At 56.3% G+C, this 19065-nt stretch overlaps 3 protein-coding genes across 5 annotated transcripts in view; 1 reads left to right on the plus strand and 2 right to left on the minus strand.

Annotated features, from left to right (window-relative positions):
* LOC121350608 (mitochondrial import inner membrane translocase subunit TIM16-like) overlaps positions 1-2257 on the minus strand; it is a 37516-nt gene extending 35259 nt beyond the window's left edge. For 2 of the 3 annotated variants that reach the window (XM_041462060.1, XM_041462056.1), the window contains exon 1: positions 2153-2257. In XM_041462060.1, the coding sequence (XP_041317994.1) occupies positions 2153-2212 (60 nt within the window). In that variant the 5' untranslated portion in view covers positions 2213-2257. The remainder of the gene's footprint in view (positions 1-2152) is intronic. The other variant, XM_041462058.1, reaches the window with a different exon arrangement.
* Positions 2258-3047: 790 nt separating this feature from the next.
* On the plus strand, positions 3048-13232 carry DNAJA3 (DnaJ heat shock protein family (Hsp40) member A3). The gene is made up of 11 exons (XM_041462520.1): positions 3048-3656; positions 4052-4135; positions 4694-4906; positions 5628-5780; positions 6571-6718; positions 7398-7462; positions 8304-8432; positions 8866-8981; positions 9264-9361; positions 11354-11470; positions 12169-13232. The coding sequence occupies exons 1-10, from the start codon at positions 3063-3065 to the stop codon at positions 11455-11457; spliced, it is 1704 nt and encodes a 567-aa protein (XP_041318454.1). The 5' UTR covers positions 3048-3062; the 3' UTR covers positions 11458-11470; positions 12169-13232.
* Positions 13140-17713, minus strand: NMRAL1 (NmrA like redox sensor 1). The gene is made up of 6 exons (XM_041462521.1): positions 17465-17713; positions 17241-17306; positions 16792-17030; positions 15807-16056; positions 15165-15355; positions 13140-14301 (listed from the first exon to the last, which is right to left on the minus strand). The coding sequence occupies exons 2-6, from the start codon at positions 17278-17280 to the stop codon at positions 14131-14133; spliced, it is 891 nt and encodes a 296-aa protein (XP_041318455.1). The 5' UTR covers positions 17281-17306; positions 17465-17713; the 3' UTR covers positions 13140-14130.
* Positions 17714-19065: the final 1352 nt, after the last annotated feature.

Below are 19065 nucleotides of genomic sequence, written 5' to 3' on the forward strand. Positions count from 1 at the left end.
AACTTCCGTTTGAGGCCTGACAGGGAGCGCTGGTTCCTGCAGCACTTCCTCCCCTCACAGCTCAGTGCAGACCTGTTAACCCATCTCTTGCCAAAGGCAGGTTTCTGTCTCCACACCCAGCATGTGGGCAGGGGGCTGCACTGGGGATGGGGAACAGACTGGGAGCATGAGCAGGACCCTGGAATAAGGGCCCCACTATCTGCATCCCACCACGCTGCACAGGGCCCTCAGAGAGGGAGGCACCAGCCACATCTGGCCCCCAGCAGCCAGGGGTGCCAGCAGGACCCCTGCAGTGAGGTTTCACAGAGCTGGTCCATCCTGACCCCACAGTTTCCCCACACACAGGCAGCAGCCCTCAAGGCAGTGATCCTTCCTGCAGCGTGGCAACACGGCCAGGAAAGCACATGAAACCATCCTGGCTACATCCCTAGAACAAACTGTGAGCTCTCAAGGGCCATCTGCCAGCAGAGCCCTGCAGATGCTGCCTGAAGAGAAGACTCAGATGTGATCCCTGGTGTTTACACTGCGCTTCCTGATCCAGCCAGGTCGGGTGTCTGCTTGTGCCTCCATAAACAGGTGCTCGGCTGGGGACACAACAAAGCTTCCCGCTGTGACACCTGAGATGGGCTTGGTGACAAGGCTTCCTTCTCCACCTGCTGCCCTACGGGGAGTGCGTGGCCTCACTTCCAAGGATATGTTTCATGCCTGAATGGGAAAAGCCTTTTGGAAAGGCCTTGCACAGCAGATCCTGCACACAGGGAGAGCACGCTGCCCCTTGGAGCTCCCCCATGGAACCAACACCAGGACAGCAATGATGGGATGTCCCTGCCTGCAGGATGCCATGTCCTGCACAGCCAGGTGTCCCAGCACCCACACTCCACAGGCACGCACACTCCCTGCTTCCAGTGACTCATCTGAACCCTGGGATTCACAGCCAAACATTCATCCAACTGAGATTTCAGTGACCTGAGACACCGAGGCTGGCACGCCATGGGCATGGGGGCACCATGTCCCCTCCCACAGCTGAAGCTCAGAGGATGTTTTGGGTGCTTGCTGGATTTGCAGAGGCGTGTGAGCACAGGCCACGGGTGGGTGCAAGGACAGCTTGGCTGGGAAGTTACAAAGAAGGAGTGTGTGCACAGCCAAGGGCTGCGAGCAGCAGCGGCCTCACTCTTGGCCACGGTGCTGAGGACGTGCTGGGTGGAGGGTACCCAGCTCGGGGAACCCCCAAAAGGGCTGTGTGTCCTGGTAATGCCTCCCGATGTGACTCACCCAGCCCTGCCCCTGCATCTCTGCCCCTACCCTGCCCTACCCAGTCTGTAGGGACAGGGACCTGGGAGATTGCCCTGGCCCAGCTCTGTGGTTTGGGGGACAGCAGGGCAGGGCTACCCACGGCCAACACCGTGCCAGGACGGATCGTGACGCTTGGGGCTGGTTATGCATGGAGCAGAGGCCAGAGCTGGGCACCACATGGCTCTGTGCTGCCCAGCGAGGCTCCCAGCGCTGCCTGGCCCCAGCGGTGCCGAGCGGCACAGCTCATGGCCAGGGTGATGGGGCTCAGCAGCACCCCGTGGGGCCCAGCCCTTCCTCTGTGCCTGCGGAAGCGGGATGGCAGAGCAGGGTGGCAGGAGCGAGGCCCAGCATTTCACACTCGGTGCGTGCTTCCCTGGCTGGCACAGGCCAGGAGGGCGAGATACCGAACGGCATCGGGCAGCAAGAACCGGGGATGCACTGCGTGTGCCAGCCGTGCCCAGCGGCAGGAGGGGAGCAGCCACCACGGGACGGGTACCCCATGCCAGCCGCTGCCGGCCGGGGGGGCTGCAGCGGCCCAGGAGAGGGGTGGGCTTCCCCGGCAGCCCCACGTGCGGAGCGCTCCGGGGCCGGGATCCTCCGCGGAGCCCGGGATGGGCAGCAGCGGGTGCCAAGGAGGGGCCGCCCGGGCGACGCACCCGCACCAAGCCGAGAGACCCGGGCACGGCCCCGCCACACCGGCGATGCCGCAGCTGCGGGGTCCGGAGCCGCGCCCTGCCGGTGCCGCGGGGTGGGGCCGGTCCTGCCCTGTCCCCGTGCCCGTCCCTGTTCCTGCCCGCCGGCAGTCCCGGCCCCGCCGCCCCCGCGATCCCCCGGTACTGGCGGGTCCCGCAGCGCTCACCTCCCTGCGGGGCAGCCGGGCCTCGGTGTGCCGGAACTTGGACGCCTTGAAGCGGTTCATGGTGCTCCGGCTGTACCGCTCCGAGCCGTGCCCAGCCCCCGAGCCCCGCCCCTGGGCCAGCCCCACCGGGCCCCCTCACGTGTGTCCCGTGTGTCCCTGGTGTCCCGCTGTCGCCGTGAGCGGGGCACAGACCCCCAGCCCCGGCTCCTCGGACCCCCGCCAGAGCCCCCAACCCCGGCGGCGGAGCCACCCCTGGGGTGACTGCCCGGCGGTCCCGGCGATCCCGGCCCTTGCCTCCGAGGCTCGTGGTCACGCCGTGCTGTGACCCCCAGCTGGCACCCAGCTCTCCTCCCACACAAGGGCAGCGGTTCTGTCGGGCTCTGGGCCAGGAGGACGGGGCCAGCGGGAGGTTTGCAGTGCCGTGGGCTCAGCGTGCTCGCCTCCCCCGCGGCCCGGCAGCCGGCGGTGAGCACAGACCTTCGTGTACTCACGGCTGCGGGGAGGGAGGAGGAGGAGGGAGCGCTGGATCCGAGCCCACCGAGCCCTCTGCGCCCGGGGGAGCCCGGGTGTCACCCACGCCGCTGGAGGCCAGGCCTCCTGCCCTGCTTTCACCCGGCCTGGGACAGCGGCGTGTGCGCAGCAGGAGCTGGCACGGCCCTGTCGCCGCTCAGCCCGGCGGAGTCTCCCCCGCGCCGCAGCCCCGAGCCCGTGCTGAGGAGCGCTCGGAGGCGCCAGCCCCGGTGATGAGGGCGGGAGAGAGACGTGCTTGGCACGAATCATCCTCCCCCTCTGCAGAGGAAAGCTGCTGGCTGGCTGTGGGTGCCGTGCCAGGCTGCTGTGCCGTGTGAGTGTGGGCGTGTGGCACCGCACCCGCTGCGGTTTCACAGCCTTTATTCCACTCCTGTGAGGTATGTCACCTGCTACGGGAGAAGAGCAGCAGCCCTGGAAGGGCGCAAACCGCGAAGGCAGGCAGAGGGCAGGGTTCCCAGCCCGCCGCACGAGGCTATCACGGGGCAGTGCCCGGCTGTCCCAGCCGTGTCCCCGCGCGCTCCCTGCCCGGTGCCCCCGGGCCCCGCGACCGCTACACTTCCACCCTCAGCCTCCGGCCCCGCGGCCGGCCCTGCCGAGCACCGCGCATGCGCAAGCATGGCGCAGCCACGGTCACGGCGCCGTGCGCGTGCGCGGCCCGTCCCAGCAGAAGGGTGCGCAGGCGCAGCGCCGCGCGCGGGCCAAGATGGCGGCCGGGAGCGCATCGCGCTGGGTCGGGGCGGCCGCGGGGCGCGGGGCGGGGACCGTCTTTTCCCCCGGCCCTGTCCCTTCCTCCAGCCGGCCCGGCCCTCACGGCGGCCCCTCTCCCTCCTCTCCCGCAGGGACGAAACGCGCTGCCGCCGCCGCCTCCGCCGCTTTCCACAGCAGCGCGGCCCGCGCCAAGGAGGACTATTACCAGGTGCTGGGGGTGCCCCGCACCGCCACGCAGAAGGAGATCAAGAAGGCCTATTACCAGGTGCGGCGGGACCCGCCGGGCCCCGTGGGCTGCCAGAGGAGCCGGGGCTGCCCCTTCGCTGGGGCAGAGAACAAACCCATCCCCGTCTTTGGAGCCGCTGGAGACAAGGGGAGGAGGCAGTGGGAAAGCTCAGCACATGGCCGTGGGGATCGCTTCCCAAGCATGGTCTGCCTGTGCTGTCATCGCTTGTCTCCTTCCAGAAGGATCGGGGATTGCTGAGAAGATTAGCAGCAGCTCCTGTAGTTCCTTGTTTAGGGTTGATAAATGAAAATGTTTAGTTCCTGGGAATGCATCTAGTGAATGTCAGGCTCTGCTGATGTGTTTTTCCTGGCATGTGAGATATGCTTAAGTAAATAACTCCTGCCTGTCCCTAATAGTTGGTTTGTGTTTTTCAGTTGGCAAAGAAATACCATCCTGACACAAACAAGGACGACCCCAAAGCGAAGGAGAAGTTTTCTCAGCTGGCAGAAGCCTATGAGGTAATAGCAGGATTTTGTTGCGATGAGAAGGAGGAAAGACCAGAGAGTAGATGAGGGCAAAGATTTCCTGTAAAACCATGGCTGTTTTTTGATGCACTTCAATCTGGGACACATCTATCCCAAGAAATTCCTTGGTCCAAATATCGGATTTAGCTGCTTTGGGCTGTTTCAGTTTTCCCTGTCCTTAGCAGTGACTGGCATGGATGTCACTTCCATGGAATTATCGTCAGTTTAAATAATCAAACAAAAAACCTGTCAGCCAGTTTTTGAGACAGAGGGACTTTCACTGTGCTCCCCCAGCCCTGTTTTTTGATTCCAGCACTCTTCAGCTGATACAATAATGATCAGCTGTTTAGTATAAGTTATTTCTGCTTTTTCTAAATTAGTAAAATCTTGTCGTTTTTCTGGCGATGAGCCAAGAATCACCAGGGAAGCAGCAGCTTGTCCCTAACTCCCGTGGTGCTGACAGCTGGGCGAGACCTTGTTGGAAGGTGTGAGCCCAGAGCCAGGGATTCTCCTGGATCCTGCCATGCCCTGATGGCCCCGTTGTTGCCGCAGGTGCTGAGTGACGAGGTGAAGAGGAAGCAGTACGATGCCTACGGCACGGCGAGCTTCGAGGCGGGCGCGGCCGGGGCCGGGGCCGGCGCGGGGCGGCAGTACTGGAGCAGCGGCCCCTCCATCGACCCCGAGGAGCTCTTCAGGAAGATCTTTGGGGAGTTCTCAGGATCCCCTTTCGGCGATTTTCAGACTGTCTTTGACCAGCCACAGGAGGTAGGAGGTGCCTTTATTTAGGAACGGGAAACTCAAACCAGTGTCTCTCCCCAGCTTCTGTCACAGAGTGCTGTGGGAGCTTCAGCAAGGAGTTATTTCTGGGGATGTCAGTGTGTGAGTGTCCCATGGCATGGGCAGAGTCTCATAGTTTTGTTAAGCTGTGCAGGAACACACCCCACACCTCCAGACAGGATATTTTTTCTGGGCTTGAACACACAGCAAACCCTTCTCTGGTGTTTGCTGTCTCCACCCAGTACTGCTGAGCAGTTCCATCGCTGGAGAGGCATCGTTTCTGTTGCAGCTTGATTTACCTATGCCTGCTTTGATCTGTAATGCTAAAACCCACAAAATACCTTGTACTATAAACCAGGCCTTCCAGCAATGTGTTTGGCTGCTTAATTGGCATAATTTTGCAACTTAATTAGCTTCATGTTGCAGTGAGGCCCCTAATAAAATCTGTCTTGTTCTTTGTGTTGCAGCTAAATGCTCCTTTAAGTGTTGATGGTTCATGTGTTGTCTTCAGAAATTTTTGGTGTTTGGTACTCCTGGTTTTACTAAAAATGACCTTTTTCATATAAGGAGAATTTCCTCTTTTGATCAGTTGTCTTTACTGAGAATTTCTATTTTAAGCATTGTTTGGTATTTAGCCTAAATGCTTGTCAGTCTCCTTAAGATCCTGTCACACCTCAGTCATGGCTCTATATCCATGTTTCCTGTGCAGTATATCATGGAACTGACATTCACCCAAGCTGCAAAAGGTGTTAACAAGGAGATTGTGGTGAACATCCAGGACTCCTGTGTGCGCTGCGATGGCAAGGGACACGAACCTGGCACCAAAGCTCAGCGCTGTCACTACTGCAATGGCACGGGCATGGTAAGTGCTGAGCAGGACACCAGTTCTGTGCTTTCCCTTCCTGGGGAGAGTCACTCGTTCCATGGTGAAAAATTCTCACCACGCTCATCAGCTTATCTTGGGCAAAGCTGAGTTAATGTCAGCTTGATGCTAATAGGCACTAGGAAGATTTTCTTTGTGTTAAAGTGCTGTGCCCAGCTGAAAGCATGAGCCTTCAGCCTGGATCCTCTGCTGCTGCACATCCCACAAACCATATGAATATAATGTAGCAGCTCTGAAATTCCTGGGCAGTAAATGGGTATCTTTTGACTTGGACGGTGGAGGAGGTGGTGAAAACCCATGGCTAATCATAAAATAAGAAGATGCAGGTAATGATGGAGCTGCAGGCTTTGGTCTTTTGCATGCGTCTGATTCCTTGTGTGCTTCAGTGGTTCAGTCCAGGGCTTAGTCACCATAAGGTTTTCTTGGACACTGGCAGTAATCCATGTAAATGGATTGTCCTTGGATTCATCAGAACACAGATGTTTGTAGCACTGTAAGGAGCTTTGTTCCTTCTTGTACATTAAAGCCTAGACTTTGAGGGTGGTGTGTTCCCCTTGCCCTCACCACCTGACACTTGTAGTGGTGGTGGTGTTCAGTGGAAATCGGCATGTGGTGGTGGGTGGATTTCAGAGCCAGCTCTCTGCTCCAGCCATTGCTGAAGGGTATCTCTGTCCTGACAGGGTGTGTGTGATCAGAGCTCAGAGGTGCTGTGTGAGAAGCCCCATCTCAGTACTCATCGTTTGCCCATCGTGTGTTTGTTCCTCCCCAGGAGACGATCAACACGGGCCCGTTCGTGATGCGCTCCACGTGCCGGCGCTGCGGCGGCCGCGGCTCCATCATCACCACGCCCTGCGTCATGTGCCGGGGCACAGGGCAGACCAAGCAGAAGAAGACAGTGATGGTTCCTGTGCCAGCTGGTCAGTGTTGTACCTGTCTGCTGCTCTCTCTTATTTGCTGCCTCTGTTGGTACAAATGGGGGAACAGTGTAAGACCTTTTTGCTGCAGAGAAACGGTCTTTAAAGCAAAGCACGTTGAGAGCTCAGCAATTAAATGGGCTAGTGATGAGATGGACCTTCTGGCCATGGCTATACGTGTTTGCTCTGCCCTTCCTGAGCTTTGGTTCTTGCTTGGGTCCTCCTAGGCAGGTTTTGAAGGGTGACTCTCCAAAGGTTTTGTTGACATGAGCCTTTCATTTGTCCTTGATGAAGCTTGGGGAGAGGGTGGGGATCCTGAAAGCCTTGGTTTGGCTCAGAGGGCTGTGCTGATTGCCTTTCTCACCAGAGAGGAGAATTCAGTGGTGGGAATAAGACTTGCTTCTTTGAGATCACCCTGGGTGAGCAGCCTTAATTTTCCTGCCGCTTGTGGAGGCTGCAGTGTTCCTTAATCCAATGCATTTGTAGAATGCATAGACAATTCTGTAAATATTGAAGTCACAAGTGTGTTGAGGGCATAGGGATCACCTCAGAGGTATAAACGTGCTGACCCCTCCTCCTTTGGGCTGTGGTGGCCAGCTTTTGTGATTGGCAAGAGTTGTAGGTATCCATGTCACACATGGGTTATATGCCAAGGTCACATTCCCTCCTGTTCTGATTGCAGGTGTTGAGGACGGGCAGACAGTTCGGATGCCTGTGGGGAAGAAAGAGATTTTCATTACGTTCAGGGTATGTATCCCAAGCTGGTTTATGATGTAAGTTGGTTGTTCCCTTCTCAACTGCCTGGGAAAGGACTGCAGAATGGGCACAGGAGGAAGAGCCAGTGATCCTTTGGAACAGCTGAGGTAACATGATCCCTGTGAACTTTCTGAGACAGCAGGGGATCTGCATTGTAGCAAGGAGAGTAACTTTGAATCTGTTCACGAAGAATCGCTGCTCGTTCCAGGACCAGGCCCTTAGGGTAGTGTGAATCAAAGTGCAGAGTAGGTTCTTCATGCCTTGAGGTTTTGACTTGGAAATGCGAAGGAGCTGCCTGCTGGCAGGGGTGGTAAAGCTGAGGAGAGCTGTGGGAGGTGCTGCAGGAGGCTGCCTGGTGAAGTGTCCTTCTGCAGATCCACCTTCAGGGCTGCTTTGCATCTGTGCTGTAGCTGGGTGTCTTCTGCCACACACATCCCTCTTGAGGAGAAGATTTTTTTCAGCACCTCTTTTATGGTGCAGGAGGGTTTAATTCTGTTCCATTGTGAGGCCACTGGAAAGGTGCTTCATTTCCTTCTCACTTTTGTCAGGGTGCTGGACAAGGCAGTGTCTGTCTCTGCAGAACTGCAGTGACAGGGATAAACTGACAGCAGGATTAGGGAGGGAGTTCCTGAGGCAGGAAGCAGGGATCCTTCCAATCCTTTGGCTAATTCAGTTATGTCAAGATCTGTGTTTTACTAGAACACCAAATACTAACTCACAGTTCTTAGCCATGCAGTTTGGGGATGGTATATTTTTTCCTGAGACCCTTGGGAGCAGTTTAGCAGGAGAACATGGTGTGCTCACTGCTCTTTGGAACTTTGCTGCCCTCCAGGTTCAGAAGAGCTCTGTGTTCCGACGAAACGGAGCCGATATCCACTCGGATCTCCTGATCTCAATAGCTCAGGCCGTGCTGGGAGGCACAGCCCGGTGTCAAGGCTTGTATGAGACAATCAACATCACGGTGAGTACCAGTATTCTGGGTATGAATCAGTGGGCCACAGCAAAGGCTTCTCCTTTGCTGTAAAGGAGGGCAAAATCTCCCAAGTCTGCCAGTATTCCAATTCAGACTCCTTCAGGATTGAGCCTTGGGTAGTTTGTGACCTGCCTGGTCACAGCTTCTTTCCTGTTGCTGTGTAGGGACAGGGAAGGAAAGGGATTGCTGGACAAACCCTAAACTGCAGGGCTACAGGCTTTGTCAGGTTCTTTACTTATTCCTTCAAGAGCTTTTCCATCTTTACTGGCTTAGCTTTGGGATGTGTCCCAATGCATGAGCATACGAGAGCTCTCCTATCCTACTTTGGAGCTTGTTGGAGAAGCAGATAATTTTTATAGATGTGTAATTATTATATAAATGTTTAATTAGAGTAATAAATGTGACACCTTTGTGTTTATAGATACCCCCTGGTATTCAGCCAGACCAGAAGATTCGAATGAGTGGGAAAGGCATTCCCAAGGTCAACAGCTATGGCTATGGAGACCACTACATCCACATAAAGATAAAAGTTCCTCAGTAAGTAGAGCTAAAACAAGTTCCTGTGAAATCTTAAGAATTTTTTACAAAAAATGTTGTTTAAAAGTTGTGAAAATTCCATGAGGTGAAATGCAGTGGGTCCTATGTCTCCTCTTCCACTGGAGATCGTTCCTTGCAGATGGCTCATTTAAAGAGCACATGGATTCCTGGTGTATTCGTACACAATGGACTCCAGTCCCTGGCCCCCGTGGGTGCTGCTGGGGGAGGTTTGGGAGGCTGTGGGACCCAGGCCATCCCTGACCCCGTGTCTTGGTGCCACAGGAGGCTGACGGATCGCCAGCGAGCCTTAATGATGAGCTACGCCGAGGACGAGGCCGACGTGGACGGCACCGTGAACGGGGTCACCAACACAGCGTCAGGTGAGCGGGGGAAGCCCTGCCCCTTCCCTGGGCAGCTGCTGTGGGAGTGCACAGCGCTCCCTGAGCGCTCCTGGGGAGCACGGTGAGCCAGGGTCACCATCAGGCCTGTGGCAGCACAGCCTGGTTTAACAGAAGTAGTTCTGCTGTGATATTAACAGGCTGTAGCACACAGCAGGGAGGCAGCCTCTTCCCAGGAAGCTGTATTCCAGTGCTTACTGGGCAAATCCATGTGTGAACAGAGAGCAGGTGCTGAGTACTCCAGGGTCCAGACAAACTGCTGATGAATGCCTCCTGCTCCCTGCTTCCCCTGTGCCAGCATTTGCCTTGAGGCAGGAAAGCAAATGTGCTTCAGGCCACTTTCCTGCGTGATCCCAATCCCGTGTGCTTCTGAGCACAGCAGGGCTGCTTCTCCTGGAATGCTGACAGGGGTTTCTGTTGGGGCTGAGCTCTGTGTGTGTGGGGAAACATGGGCTGGGAGTGTCCCTTGGTGGCAGTGTCAGCTCTGGTCAGTGGACAGTGTCCAGCACGATGGAGGAGTGAAGGCAGCTGGGAGATTTGTGGAGCTGCTTTCCAGCTCCAGATGGAAAATTGAGATTCAGCAATTGTGTTCGAAGTTTCAGGTATGAGATGCTTGGAAGAAGCAGCAGCTAAAGGCACAACACAGGGTAACACAGTAAGGAAGGAGCTTTGTCTCTCACTACTGGAAAGCAGTTTCTTCTTTGCTTAATTGAAACAATGAACTTCTTAAAGCCTGTTGGATTTTGGTTTTGATTTGAAACTGGACAGGGCATTTATGACTAGGCAAAGGTGAGAGCCTTTTGGAGCTGCTGATTGATCCTAGGATCTGCTCTACTACGTGCCAAAGTGTGAGGAATACAGGCTTAAGTGCAGGATCTGCCAAATACTTCACAGTGTTCTGTTTTATAGTAATTATATATACAAAAAATATGTCTTTCCTATATTACAGTCAGCCTTGGGGGAAGGGCAGAGAACTCTGAGCACTGAATTTCCATTCCAGCTTTTTAAAAGCCAAAGAGGAAAAATAACCTCTTCAAACTAAGTTTTTAAAAAGCAAACCTGTCAGTTTTTACCATGATAAGCAGCAAGGTGAGTTAAAACAACGCCAGTAGGTTGCAGTGTAGAGACAGGCTGTGCTGAGGGAGGCGTGTCCTGCCTCGGGATTTCATCCCATTGCATCAGTCTGAGCCCAGCACTCAGCCCTGGGAGGCTGGGGAACACCAGACTCCGTGTTCTCTGTGCACAAAGAAAGCTTGAGGGGGCGTTTGGGATCTTGTTGTTGATGGCTTTACTGTAGAAAAAAACAGATTAGCAAACAGGTCTCCTTTGTTCTCATTATAGCCACTTCTGAGGGACAAACAAGTTCTCAGGACCTGTTCATACAGGACAAGTTTAACATTCCTTATGTGGACAGTCAGTCTGAAATACTTGTAGCATTTTTCATTCTACATGAGTTAATTTTCTGCTTAACACTGTCTGAGCATTGCTTGCAGTGACACAAATCAGGCTCCTGGTTTTGCCCTGCTTTGCAAGGACACAACCTTGAAACAGGAAAAACTTGTTTCAGGGACCACCATAGGTCTTTTAACCCTGTAAAGTCCTGGTTGGCTGTGATCGAGTTCACCACTTGTTTTTAGTGGCAGACCCACTTCCAAGTACTTGTTTGCAAAGCCTTTGGGGTCCCTGACTCAATTGTGCAGCAAGAGAATTCCCTTGCCAATTGAAGGGCTGGGGAGAGGGGAAGGGAACAGCTCAGCACCTGAGCTCATGGTTGGCTTTTCCACTTCTGGGATCCAGGCTTTCCAGTGCTTCCACTGCAAGGGGTCCAGTCCTGTGGCTCGCTGCCAGGTGCAGCCCTGGACGTGAGGGAGCAGCACAGCCAGCTGCTTTGTCTTGGCCATTTGCTGTCTAAAACACCCCTCTGGTCCTGGTGGGAGATGTCTCTGACTGCAGCCCTTTGCTGTTTGTGTCCAGGTGGCAGGGCCAAGGCTAGCGCTGACGCAGGCGGGGATAGGCCTGAGGCTCAGGAGAACAAGGAGGGATTCCTTTCCAAACTTAAGAAAATGTTTACCTCCTGACACCCCATCCGAGGTAGGAGGCCTCTTGTGTTTCACTGTTGTCTTTCCCCCACACTGAGCACTTCTTGGGAGGTGGAAGCACAATAGCACAGCGTTGCTTCTCACTTAGCCTCAGGCCTTCCAGCCGGGAATGTGCACAGCCCTAGCTGTCCCCTGGGACCTGGAGCAACAAGCCAGGGATTAAAGTGCATTGTTGCTGCAGCAAAGAGCAGCACACATGCTGGGTGCACCCTTGGGGACGTGGCTGGCCTCCCCTGCAGCTCTGCTGCTGGAGCTGTGCCCAGTTCCAAGCACTGAGGGTGTTCCCATGAGCTGGTCCCACTGGGACCGGGTTCTGCCACACAAATCCTGGGCTGCAGAGCCACTGGTGCTGGCACACTCAGGCTGGATTCACCCCTGCCATGGGCTTACAGCACCAGGGAGGAGCCAGTCTTTGTCACAGAGCACAGCAAACCCCACCATGCATCACTGCAGTGCAACTCAGGAGCTTCAGTCGGTGCTGACCTGTTATGAGGGAGCACCGACACTTGGAATCAGCAGACACAGAGTCTGGGATTCCAGGGGCTCAGCTTTGCATCTTTGTATGCTTCAAAGCTAGCTGTGCTGTAGGGCTGACAATGTGACAGCAGGTCAGGCGGGGAGGTGCTCCCAGAGTGGGCTGTGTGCTGATACAGCCAGGAAATTGTAACCTTCCTCTCTCTTCAACTGCAGGAAAACGTTCTACTGGAAACTAGGAGCCAGCAGCAGCAGGTCATCCGTGCAGTTGGGGGTGAATCTTTCTGGCAGCCAGGCTCTGGAGAACACAGGATGTCAGTCAGCAGCACAGCAAGAATCCCAGCTGGAGAGGCCATGGACCACCGAGGCACCAACACAAACCCCACCCACTGTCCTAAGAACTGGCAGTGAAGGAAAACCAGCTTAGCAGAAGTGTGGCTCTCTGGAGGCTGCTCCACAACCCCACTGCTGCTGGAAGCTTATTTGGTAAAAGCTAAAGTTGAAGTATTGTTTAGAATCCAAACCAGAGGAAATGTGAAACAAATAGTCCAGCACAGAGCAGCAATATGCTGTGTGGAGACCAAGCACACCAGCTGCTCACTCAGGTGCCCTTTGGAATGCCAGGTGTGCTTGGTGAACTCTCCAGGAGACTTGGTGGGTCAGGAAGGTCTAACCTTGTCTTCACGACAGCCCTGCTGCCCTGCACAGCTCCAAGTGGAATCTCCCTGTGGCTGGGTGTTGTCTGAGCCCAGCTGGCCTGGCTCCCTCACAGCCCTGGGCTTTCTCTATCCTGCTGATTGCCTGCACAGAGCAGTGATGGAATCTGCACTTTGCCTCAAGTTTATCCCCCAAATAACTAAAGTTACCACACAACTGCTGTCGCTTCTGGACTGGTACAAGTCGATCACTGAGCCCTTTGCCAGTTGGGGACAAAAATATTTTATTACTTTAGTGCAACACCCATAGCATAAAGGATTGGTCAAAGCATCGTTGTTTTACTTGTGTGAGAGTGCAAGTGAGGTGGATCACTCCTTCCAGATGGAGCTGAGCTCTTGCAGTGAGTATTCCATGGTTACTGTAGCCTGCTGTGTTTGTGATACTGTGCAGGTACCATCAGCCCACATACTAATCAGTTCAACACCAGTTAAACAGGGACATGCTGTAGTCTTGCCCTTCTTAATTTGCTGAAATAAAGCACGCGTTGCCTCCTGATTAAACTTCTGTAAAGTGATTCTGTACCCATGTAAATAAGATGGACTTCATAAAGATATTTAACACGTGCTGTGCCTTGCTGCCTTGTCTACTCTTCCACCTGCTCTGTCACTCCCTTTCCCTCCCCTCCTAACAGGGATGAAGGTCTCTGGGCCAAGGAGGGGACAGGGTTGGATGGCTCAAGCATTGCTAGGGGCTGGGATTGACTTTAAACACAAAGCTGCCCTATCTGAGCAGTACTTTAGGCACGTGATGGGGAAGGGGCTTTTCCACTGAACCTTGGACAGTCTACAAAAGCTGAGTTTTATCTCAGCTCCTTGGGACAGTGACTGAAATTAGCTCCAGGAGCCCAAGGACCAGGGCCAGAGCTGTATGATGAGGAATCAGGCTCGGCTTTTATGTTACACTCACAGGAAGTCACTGCAGTCCCTGCTTGCTGGGCTGACACAGCCTCCATCTCTCCAGTGGCTCACCTGCAGTGCCCAAACCAGATCCCTGGAGAAATTCTTGTTTTCTGTTTGCTTAGGAGCCTGCAGCAGCCCTGGCTATGGATACCTGCCACAAAGGCACTGCCTTTGGGGTACAGACCTTCAGCCTACCACGTGGTGCCAAATGCTCAGAGCTGCCTGGGAAAGGAGGTGATCCTGGGAAAACAAGCCCCCACCACCCTAAAACACCCACAATGACTAAAGCAACACCTTCCTGAGGACAGAGTGCAAAGGCAGCACTTCTGCCACCCCTCTGCCTGTGCTGTCCAGCCCTTCCTCTTGTTCTAGCTGCCTAAAGTCCCAACCACGCTGCAGGAGCACACACACGGACCAGCAAGTGGGCCAAGCTCTCCCCAGCTGGGGCAGGATCAGCCTCGCCCTGGGGCACTACTGGGAAGGCAGCATGGCTCAGGGCACCTCACCTCAGCCATGCCCTACCTGCTGCAGAAACCAGGGAGGAAGAGGAGGGAGGGGAGGCTCAGAAGGCGTTCTTGTTGTCCCCCACCCACTGCTGGAAGGTGCGGGCCTGGGGGTTGAGCTTCATGGTCAGGGCCACGTTGCGGTCTGGCTTTAGGGCGTAGAAACGGAACATGGCGGCCAGCTCCTTGGCCCCAGGGAAGTCCTGCTTCTCGTACTCCTCAGGGGAGATCTGCCAACAGAATTGGGGAAAAAAACTGTTTCAGAGGCTGCTGGGGCTTCCCCTCAGCCTCTGAGGGGATGTGATGAGGGCTCTGCTACAGCAGCCTGTCAGCACTGGTGCAGAGGGCTCTGCAAGGCACTTCTGCTGGGGTTGGGCAAAGGATGCAGCTCCTCCTGGCAGGAACAGCCCAGCCAGCCTAGAGCCACCCCCAGCTCTGGCACACAGCTGGCCAGGGGCTGGAGCAGCTATGAGAGAGCCCTTCCTCACACCAGAGCTATGGCTGAGGGGTTCTAGAAACTGGGTGGTCCAGGAGGCAACTCAGGTTGGCACTTGGCACCCCAAAACATCCTTCCCTGCCTGAATCAAAGGGTTTGGTTCACTGCACTTCTGGGAGAGCAGAACCTGCAGAGAGCATCAGAGGAGCTTTGTTTCTAATGAAATGCACTTTGTTCTCAGGGAGCCACGCTACCCCTCATCCATTGTATTGGCTGCCTGAGGCACAACTGAACTGCAAACAAAGATTAAAAATAAGTCACGAAGGGGCAGGGAGTGGTCAGGGTGTTGTTAACAGTGACACAGCACAGAGGCCAGGTCTGTTTTAATGGTGACACAGCAAAGCCCTGGAGAAAGCCCTGCTCAAGGGAAGGGCACCCAGCAGAAACCTGTTGTGTAGGTGCCCATCCCTGGCTCCGTTGGAGACTCCCAGCTCAGTTATCCCTCAGAGCCAGGCACAGACCTGCCCAGACACATCTGTGTGCCCCACAGGCATGAGCTCAGTGACAATACCAACAGGGCAGTGTCGGTGCTGGGCTGTACCAAAACGAGCTGTGAGTCCCTCAGGAACATCCCCTACACTAAGGGACACTTCCTACCTTGCTGGCTGTCACAGTCTTGCCCGTCTGCTGGGAGAGGATGGCAGCATACTCTGCCTCGGTGAGCTTGCCCGTGCTGAGTCCTATCACTTGGCCAATGTACTCCTCTGGGGACTTCAGCAGGGAAAGTACAACGGGCCCAAGGTCCTCCACAGCCATTCCATCCATGGGAGTGTCCCCCATGGGCAGCTCTGTATGGAGAGATTGATCCCAGCTGCAGCGCAGCCCAGCTCTGAGGAGGTACAGCGGAGTTTTCAGTCTCTGGACATGAGGTGAGGGAGGGATGAGAGCACCCATCAGCATGGCAAGGCAGGAGAGCAGGGCTGAGCTAAGAGACCTTGACAGCAGAGCAGCACCGTGAGTCACCTGCTGCCCACAACCTCCACCACCCAAACGCAGGGACTTGGGATGTCCAGAGCTGCTCTGGGATCTGCAGAGCAGCCCCCAGCACCACAAACAGGCCCAGGATCCTGGTGGTTTCCTGCAGGCCACCAAACAGCTCTGAAGACCATAATGCAGCTTGCTGTGGTCAAGCTGGTAGAGGCCTCTTCACCCTACCAGCCCACAGCCCTGGCTGTCCCTCCACTGGCACGGTGGGACAGTCACAGGACAGTGACCCACAGAGCCAGAGCTCCTCCTTACCCAGGACAAAGGCGTCTCCCTGCGGGGCCTTCTGCGGCTTGAAGATGGAGAGGAAGTTCTCAAAGTAGAAGGGCAGGCGGATGATGGTGGTGGGAACCCCAATTTTCTGGAAGTACTCCTCCACCACGCCTTTGCCATCAAAGTGCAGCACCTCCAGGCGGCCCCCCGTCAGCTGGTGCACGTTCTCCAGGCCGCTGAACACGACGTGGCGCAGACCCTGGCGCTTGGACAGGTCAGCCAGACGCTGTCCCTGGGCCAGGGGAGAAACCAGCCATGAAGGGGGGAATGGGACATCCCCATCATGCCCACACCCCTCTTCCCTCTGGGGAGGATGCAACTCCCACCAGCCCTCAGCTGGGAGCACAGTGAGTTGTCCAGGTGGAGCTGAATCCTCTCCTTACCCTGTCCTACTCAGAAAGGCCACACACCCTCCAGCTTTGGAGCTTGCTGCTCCACCAAACACGCAAGCACCAGCAGAAAGAATCCGCCTGGCCAACATACCTGCCCTAAACTATCTTATCTTTTGTTTGTTGCCATCCAGGTGTGGCAACTCTGCCATCCTGCAGGATCTGTCCTGGCATGAATACCACCCTTGGGATCTCTGATACTGCAGGATTTTGGCCCCAAAGCTGCAAGCACAGAGAGCTACAGGTCTGCAGGCAGCGACAATCCCAGCTCTGCCCCGGGAAGGCTCTGAGGAGCCAAGCGTTCCCACTCCTGCTGCTCCAGCTCCTCGGAAGTGCTCTCCATAACAAATTTATCAGCTCCTGGAGGCACCAGATCCTGGAGCCATGCAACTGCGAGGGAACAGAGAACAAGTCTTGGCTTTGCAAGAATTGGGACCTGGTGTTTGTGAGGCCTTGGGGTCTTCTGGACTGGCTACTCAAACCATCAGGGCTGCCACGGATGCTCCAAGAGCAGTCCCCACTTTGACACTAGTCATGATCCACCCACACACGGTCCCAGTTAATGTCAGGACAGGTACCTGCTCGATTTCGTTCTCCTTGCTGCAGTGCTCCCAGAAGTTGGTGACAATAAAGGCTCCGTAGGCACCGGCCAAGGCCCGCTCCAGCGATGCTTCATCGTCCTGATCTGCCTTCACCACCTCGGCTCCCCTGCGCCTCAGCTCCTCCGCCTCCTTCTTCCGGGGGCTCCGCGTCACCGCGCGCACCTTGAAGCTCCCATCGTCCAGCAGCGCCCGGGCCACGCCGCCCCCCTGGGCCCCTGCGGGAGCAGCCGGTCAGGGCCCGCGGCGCCGGGATGCGCTGGGGCCGCGGGACGGAGCGGCCCGACCGCCACAAGCACCGAGCCCCGCTCGCTCCCGCCCTGCTCACCCTCCTCACCCCGCGGCCGCTCGGGCATCACCGACGCCTCCGCCCCTCGCTCTCCCCGCCGGCCCCCGGGCACTGCCCGGGCCTTTCCCCGAGCACTCACCGGTGGCACCGAACACCACGATCAGCTTCTTCTCGGCCATGCAGCAACGCGGGCTGTCCCGGGGCTCTGGCAGGGCGAGAAGCAGCGAGGTCGCACGGCCGCAGCTCAGCCCCCGCACCGGTCCCGGGAGGAAAGGAGGGAGAAGGGCAGGGAGCGGGGCGGCTGCGGGGCCATCGCCGGTCCCGGGGGGCAGCGGGCGCGCGTTCCCTCACACGGCTCCTCACCTCGGCTCTGCTCGGCTACGCCCGGCTCCGTTCGGGTCCAATCGGCTCTGCCCGGCTGCTTTCGGCTCGGTTCGGCTCTACACGGCTGAGCTGGAGCCGTGTGCGTTGGTCTGTTGGGCACGACCCGATTGTGTTCGGCTTCACCCGACTGCGCTCGGCCACGCCCGTCCGGGCGGGGCTCAGATGTCCATCCCGGTCAGGCCCCGCCCACCAGTGCCGGGCCCCGCCCACCGCCGGAATGGGGCTCCGCTCCCATCCCATCGCATCCCATCCCCAATCCCATCCCAAATCCCACCCCCAATCCCTTCCCATCCCATCCCCAATCCCGTCCCGTCCCTTGGCCCAGCCGCCTTGTTCAGGAAACCCGCTTAAAACCCAAAAGCCACCGCGTCACCCTCTGGGAGGTGACTGGGGGTTGTGTCCCTTCCTCCCCGGGGGCCCCCCGAGCGTCCCAGACTAGTAAGGTTTCCTTGGTGTGGAAGCCGGTCTGCTCCCCAGGCTCGTCCTGCTGCTCCCTCTGGAGCTGGGACCGTTCGTTGTCCCCAGGTTCGTTGTCCCCAGGCAGGTGACTGTGCAGGTCTGAGCTGAGATCTGTCCCCGGGCACCCTCCTGCCAAGCAACCGCTCGAGTCAACAAACAGAGTCATCCTGCACCTTTCCTCACCTCTCCTGCCACTCCGGAGGGGCTGCGGGCAAACTGCCGGGAACTCCGTAGGTTTGGTTTAATAAATAAATAAATCGAGAAATTTGGGGGTGAATCTCGTAAATGACCCAGAAAATGCATGAGGGATGTGTAATTCACAGTGGCAAAGAGATATTTCAGATGTGTTAATTCAGATCAATGATGGATTGTGAAAGCTGGAGGAGGTACAGCCCTGACTGGGGTTTCTGCACAGTCATTTTGGATGTGAGGGATTTTAGCTACAGATTGGCTGCTGGGAATTACCAGCCCCAGCTCCTCTTGAAACCCCCCTCCAGATGGGGAAATTACCAACAGGCCTCAGACTCACCAGAGAAAAGGTTTTAACCCTTACTGGGCACAGCCTGGGGTGGGCAGAGAGCGAGGCTGGGGGAGACACGGCTCAAAGCGGCGGCTGGAGGTCCTCAAAGGAGGTCCCAATTCCTGCTTGCCCCCACCTCTCCTCCCCAAGCACAGCTCAGTGGCCACGAGCCCACCCTGACCCCCACCAGCTCGCCACCACGAGAGCTCCACTAGCCACCGTTTGCCTGAATGCCAGTGACATTTCTTTAGGATTTACAAATGGAGAGTTTCGTTGAACAAAAATGGAAAATAATCTCTGAGCCCACCTGCGTGGGTGGAGCTGGGGAGGGGAGATCCCTCCGGTCCTGCTGCTCTGGCTCCTTGGTGGGGTGGGATCCAGCTCTTTGGAGACAAATCCTAATTCCAGGAAGCATTTGGCAAGGGCAGGAGAACGGTTTTGGTGGAAAGGGAGGCTATTCCTACCCTTTTATCCCACTCTTTCAAAACACAATTTCATTTCCTCGTGCAATTATTTCTTTGCATGGCCCAAGGAAGGGCAGAGCTGCTGCAAGTCCAGCCTCTCCCATGGGATATTCCCAGCTCTCCTGGCCAGTGCGGGG

Source organism: Pyrgilauda ruficollis, unplaced genomic scaffold (genome assembly GCF_017590135.1).
Source record: "Pyrgilauda ruficollis isolate IOZ18807 unplaced genomic scaffold, ASM1759013v1 scaffold16, whole genome shotgun sequence".
In the NCBI taxonomy this organism is placed as follows: domain Eukaryota; kingdom Metazoa; phylum Chordata; class Aves; order Passeriformes; family Passeridae; genus Pyrgilauda; species Pyrgilauda ruficollis.